This window comes from Antrostomus carolinensis, unplaced genomic scaffold, assembly GCF_000700745.2.
Source record: "Antrostomus carolinensis isolate BGI_N321 unplaced genomic scaffold, ASM70074v2 scaffold38162, whole genome shotgun sequence".
Taxonomy (NCBI): Eukaryota; Metazoa; Chordata; class Aves; order Caprimulgiformes; family Caprimulgidae; genus Antrostomus; species Antrostomus carolinensis.
In genome coordinates, this window is record NW_010298259.1 from 1 (window position 1) to 6,657 (window position 6,657).

The following is a 6,657-nucleotide window of genomic DNA, read 5'->3' on the forward strand; positions in this document are numbered from 1 at the left end:
CCTCACCCCCTTAGATCTGGCGCTTGTGGACCGACAGGACACAAACTCCTTCAGTGCCAGCGACAAAATGAAAACACTGGGATGTTCTCCAGAATTTCTCACAACAAATCCCATGACGAAAGCAAAACACAGCACTATTCTAGGTACTAAAAAGAAACTCAGCTCTGTCCCAGCTAAACACCAGGACACCTCCTCTGTGAGGAAACTTGGTAGTAAACCAAGTAAACACCCTTTGGGTACAGCAAAAACTCTTATTGCTACGGCAAGTGGCCTGTCCCACTGCTGTGGGTTGTAGAGAAGCGCTGTGACACCCAACTGCCCGCAGTGGAGTAGCAAAGCTGGAGGTTTACAATTACCTGCAACTCCTTCTACCTGCACGGGATGAATTCCTGATATCCTAACAGATACTTCATGAAAAAGCTTTGAGTGTTAAACCATACTTCCTTAAAGCATTAAAAAAAAGTTACCTTTTCTTTTTTTTTAAAGAATTTGTTTATTTCTCGAACCTGGGTCATATTTAGATTCACAAGCATTTTTTAAATGTACATCTTAGAATTCAATTTTAAGTGTTTTACACAAAAATATTGGCACACAACAGTCGCAATAAGGTGTAACAGCCACCTTGCTGAAGAACTGCTGCAAGTGTTTGCCCAAGGTTGAAAAAACTTTACCTGGAACATGAAAACCTGTAACAAATTTTAAATTAATTGTACAAAACTGTTGTGTGTTACTTGTAGAGGCTCCCCCCTGGAAAAGACCCCACCCCACCCCCAAAAATGATTACAACTAATATACATCAGTCACAACATAATCCTGGCTCAGCACCCACATCAGACGCTTCTTTAATTTTTTAACCCAATCATCAGATACCGAGGAAAGTAACTTTATACAAAAACAACTCTACATGTGCCTGAAAAAAAAAAGAAAACACACCAGTATTTAGCATTATGCTAATTATGATCAGATAATGGCAGAGACTGCCACTTAACTTAAATACAAGGGCTGCATAGCATCGCAAGAAACCCCCAGAATCATTAACCCTTTGGCATCAGGAATCCAGATTTCCTGAACACTAATGCATCCTGCAGTAGTGCCAACAGTCTGAGCTTTGGACCTGCGAAAACCAAAGGGTTAACTGTTGTTTGCCAAGACACTGCACACGATTGGCTTCGATATAAAAACCTGTGAGAGACTAAAAACCATACGATGAACATTCAGCAATGAGAAGAGAAAATGTATTTTCGTATCAACTACTTAATTTAAAAGAACTTTGGGAATAAATGGATGTAATTAGGATAGTTACTGAAGACTTTCATTTAAATAGCAACTAGGCATGAATACCAGATTGGAAGTTGTCAGCTGTCTTCAATTCATTATCAGAATAAAGTTCCCATCACTTCTCCTTGGCAGTTTATTTAAGTGAAGAAGGGATTATTTTGATTTCTTAACACCTACTGCAGGGTTAAAGATGCCAAAAATGCAAACAGTCATGTTAGGGCCTTGTACCGTTTCCCTAGAGAGAACTGCAAGTATGAAAACAGGGGGCAAAGAAGTTAGAAAAGACATGAACGTTGCTTGTTACCAAAGCTGAATTACAGCGTTTGCAGCTTGCTCAGACCTCGCTTAGCATACAGACTAGGCAGATTTAAGTGAAAAAAATTAGGCCAATGAAGTGACAAGATTTCAGCACAGCTTTTGCTACAGAAGATATATAAAAACAATTCATTTTTAACTAGGAAGGAATATAAGCAGTAAGTTTTACAGTTCAGTAAAGAGGGTTCAGAAACTAAATGACTTTTTTTTGTGACCAGGATGTTTGGTAGACAGTGAACTGAAATCCAGGACCAGGAAAGTACTCTTAAACAACCCTTCGGACTTCAAAAAACCTCTTCAGATAGTAGATTTGTCCCAGTGTCATGGCAACTAATACAAGAGCTTCAAAGAATGACCAAAGAACCACTCTGCTGTTTGTGTTGTCATTAACTGTTGGGGAGAAAAAAAAAAAAAAAGTAAGTAACAAAGCATTTAAAATTAACTTAAAACATACTTTGTCATTGGAACTGAAGTACTGCACGTAAACCACTGACACATATTTGTATCATGTTGTTACAAGTGTCCCAGAAGGACTCTGCAGTCTTGGAGATGAGATCTGAGATGGGTATTTTCCTGAACAGCTTGAACCAGGCTATGCAAGTAGATGTTTTAACCTCAACTTTGGACATAGGCTGCAGCATCTTCCTCTGTCCTGCCCACCTTCAGAGAGGCCAGACAGCAGCTTGTAACTGCCAAACAGAAGCCACTTGCTTTTTCAAATAACAGTTGCGTATTACAGTCTCAAAGCAAAGTGAGAAATTTCTGATCCCTAAAGGTTCATCATCTTTTTCTAAAAATTCAGCATTTTCTTAGATCAGATCATTAGTAAAAAAAGTTGAAAAACTGGAAATATCCACAGGTTCAAAAGGTTGAGGAGCCAGAGCTTGAACACAATGTTGTATTTTCACAATACATTGCGAAATATTTGTGAAATAAGTATTTTCAAATATTTATTTGAATAAATAAAATTTGTTTTATTTTATAAAACTAAAAGTATAGTTTTTAGTTTTATAAACTAAAAATATGTGTCCTTTATTCTCAACGGGCTTCCCCCAATGCACCACTTAACACTCTCAGTCATGTTTTAAAGCTGCATTTCAGAAAGTGAGGGTTGTGACTGGAGAGTTAATCATATTCTCTACTTGGAAATAAGAGTAGTTCTGCACTATTTCAACAAAATATTTTCAAAAGACTTTGGCTCAATTATTAAGCTACACTCACTTCAAGGATGAAGTGATAGTTCAAAGTCTGGGAACTGTATCGTTACTGAATATGCCATTCAAAGCACTACAGAATTTACACCAATTAAGCAAACATTATTTTGCATAACAACCTTCATCACATGAGAGGCAAGCCAATTTAAAGACTGCAAGCATCAACTCAATTCCTTATTGTATGGGTAGGTCCTTCAGAACTTGTTCTAAAATTATTTGGTTTTTTAGTAACTTGGAATAACTTCACAGACTTGTATTTTTAAATCCCATTTTGTAAGTTCATTTGAGAGAGGATTTAAGTCAAAGACACGTACTTGCTCTATGTATCCTTTCACGAACTTCCATGTACTCCTGTTCATGCTTTACAGCTGTCATGGCAACTGCTAACTCGTTAATCATCTCTTCTAGCTTGTTCTGATGAGCTGTGGAATAATTTCAGAAGCATCAGAAAATTTGTTATTGACTCAAAAGAATAATTTGTTAAACATTTACCAACAGTTATACTTAATTTCCTGTCGCAGAAGTTGTTCTGAAAAATACAGTCTGTACAGCTGAAAACTTCCTATCCTTACAGCAAAGTTTAGTTTTCATAGTGCCACTTTTCCTGACATATCTCTATGGTATGTAGTAAGTTGGAAAACACTTTTCTCCACATCCAACTAGAGGCAGAAGACACACAATTTAGAGTCAGTACAGACCACGTGTTTCCAATATGGGCACACTTCTCCAGAAAAATAGAATGTGAGAACAGGCGAGGTCAATACCACACACTAGTATCTACTTTGACAATATCATCCAATATATTCCAAGCAAATTATCTTAACAGGACAGCTTTTCCTAGTTGTTAAGCTTACAAAAATAGAACGACCAAGAATTTAGCTTAAGATCATGATGCTGGCAAAACGAGATCACTTTCTGAAGCAACATATCCCATCTTGTGATCTTCTGGTCTAGCTGAAGCACAGCGCTCAGCAGAAACAATGCCAAAGGGGCCTGGCAGAGGGCAGGAACTGGCTTCGGGTTCTGGTATGTTGTGAAAGCAGAAGAGGAGAAAAATACCAAACCAGTAACAGAAAACTAGCTTGAGATAGTTCAGCAAATGGAAGGAGAGATCTAAGATTTAGTGACTGAACTGTCAGTCACAGGATCTTTAAATACATCCATGCTCAAAGAACTGCTCATTTACCAGTTTATAAATTAGGCAAGTAATTTTCAAAGTTTTCTAGCACCAAGAGAAGTCAGAGACATCATTCCACAGACACACCCTGGGCAATCAGCTCTCTTAAAAAAAAAAGTCACAAAACCCAACACATTTTCCACTGAAGGGAGATACTTGACTTTGAAGCTACCTTATTACATTTTAATTTATAAGTTAAGTGTCTCGGATCACAATCTGAAAGCAAAGCTGTTCAGAACACACACATTACGGGGAACAGTCAACAAGAAGACCAGAGAATAACACTCATACAAGTTACAATTAAAATCTAACTAGTTGTGTAAACCACACTCACTTTGCTAATATCTTAACTCCCTAATTTTCATGGCCAACTGGTCACTGCAATAAGAGCAGTTTATTAGTAAGAAAAGAAACTACAGTTGCAAGGATTGTTTAAACTCACTAAAAAAAATACAATAAAGAAAAAGTGCCTTAAAGATGCATTAATATTCTTTACAGCAGATACATTCAGACTCAGTAAAAGATTTGAGTCTTTAAAAAAATTCAGAAGTTAGGAATTTGTTACTTTTCAGGTGACATCAAGCACTCAGTGCACAGTTATTTACTTGCTAAAACAGCAAACAAGAATTTACTGCCTTTCTAGCTACACTCAGTGATTTCTAAATGTAACTTTATAACTTGTTACCCAATATGTTCATTTATTTATTTTACAGCACATTACAAGTTTGAAGTTTTTCCCCTTGTAAGCATTACTGATAACTCATAACAGAAAAGAAGCTTATTGCTTCCAAAAGCTCTTGCTTAGCCAACATCCCAGCAACAGAAAGCAAATATCATCTAAAATAGCAAATGTTCTTGGATGTTCAGTGTTTGAGTTTCACCCAATACTCCTGATTAAATCTTCTGTTAGCCACAAATAACCACCTGAAGACAAACTGTCACAGACAGTTCTAGGACCTGATCCCAAGAGCTGCTAAGGATAAAAACCTCTCGATGGAAGCTTGCAGGTGCTCAGCGTTGCTCAGAATCAGACCTTTTATGTAGTTTATTAACAAGACATTCTCATGCTACAAACAAATGTTACACAGAGAAAAAGCAAACGTTAGCTGTTAGTGAATAACCATATGCAAAAGACAGGATGCTAATGAGCTTTCAAAAAGCAGTACACATACCATCCCAGGTATCTCCACCACCTAGAGAAAAGTGTAAGAGATGAACACAAGTACAGGAAAAAGGCTGCAGATAAAACAGTAATTTACACGGCTAAGAGAAAATTTTTATATTAGCACATTTATCAAAGAGCTCAACTAACGAACACAGTAGTCTACATACTGCTGAGCAAACTAGAAATCAGAGAATGAAACTGATGGAGAGACTAAAGGATGAAAGCATGAGTTCCTGCAGATGGACAAGTGACTCCCTGGTGATTTTGCATTAAATCATGTACTGAGGTCTAAAAACATCCATATCCATCTTAGCTGTGTAAGGGAACAGTTAACTAGAGAGCCTGAGAAACAGGAATTGTGAGAATCCTGATCAAGTTCAGAAGTCATGCACGGAGGGAAAAGCTCCCAAGCTGGAGCTAATTTCTTTCCAAGAGTCTTCCTCACCTTCTGTCTCCATGTCTTGCCCCTTTGGAGCTTCCCCAATATCAATAGTGAACATCACTATCTTGGGCGTCATGGTGGACATTCTGTTGCTAAAGCAAAACTTGTAAGTTCCATCCATGTGGGCAGCAAATGTGTATTTTCCACTGGACTCTCGGTCGCCTTTATAAATCCCTTTATTATCAGGCCCTGTGATCTGGATGGCAAAAACAAAACAGCATCAGTTTTATTTCAAATACAGTAGTTTAAACACACCAGTACAGTACTGCACATGTATTCTGAAGTTATCCAGTCACACCACCTGCTGTCTGACTGGTTCAACATTCTTCACACTCTCCCTCCCACAACTCCAAAGCAATGATGTCTTTTTCTGCACAGAATTGTTTGGGGTTGTTTTGAAAGGTTTTCTTGGTAAAGCAAGCCATAAAAAAGCCTCCCTTACTGAGCAAGATCACTGGCCTTCTGTACTCCAGATAAGAAGCATTCAAGAACAAATAAATCTACAGTCCTGGCTGTTAATCAAATTAACCACTGCAGGGGAAACCTTATCTCTGGTGTTTGAAGGAAAACAAAAAGGAAAAAAAACAAACACATTCTCCCATATGTCAATACTCCTTTAGACACACAGTTGTGTGTTGCTGCAGTTACCACCTCAAATGGACTAAGGACCCAAGCCCCAAGTGCTCAGGGTCACTATGATCTTAAGGTTTCCATCCCACCAAGCCACCAAACTCAGCTGCTGAGCTCCCACCAGTGACACCCGAACGCGGTTCCAGTTCCTGACTCTGTCTTGTGTCAGTGACACGTAATGTAAAACTCTTCTATTCACTCTCAGCAATAACTCTCTCATGTTCAAGTTATCCCAAACAAACTATCTGCTCTTCAACAAGATGAAAGGAATTCTTACTTATTATTCTCCCACTGATTTCATGAAAAGGACTCACCTGCAACTTTCAAGATGGCAAAGAACCTGATTAAAGACAACACCTTTTGACTCAAGGGGACACACCGTGCTCCCAGAATACACAACGTGTAAAGAGGAATCATTTCCATTCCCCCTGCTGAA

The 6,657-nt window shown here is 38.2% G+C and overlaps 1 protein-coding gene across 1 annotated transcript; it reads right to left on the reverse strand.

Annotated features, from left to right (window-relative positions):
* Positions 1–1,470: 1,470 nt before the first annotated feature.
* TMED2 (transmembrane p24 trafficking protein 2) lies at positions 1,471–5,783 on the reverse strand. The gene is made up of 4 exons (XM_010162394.1): positions 5,595–5,783; positions 5,157–5,177; positions 3,122–3,229; positions 1,471–1,983 (listed from the first exon to the last, which is right to left on the reverse strand). The coding sequence occupies exons 1-4, from the start codon at positions 5,710–5,712 to the stop codon at positions 1,859–1,861; spliced, it is 372 nt and encodes a 123-aa protein (XP_010160696.1). The 5' UTR covers positions 5,713–5,783; the 3' UTR covers positions 1,471–1,858.
* Between the last annotated feature and the right edge of the window lie 874 nt (positions 5,784–6,657).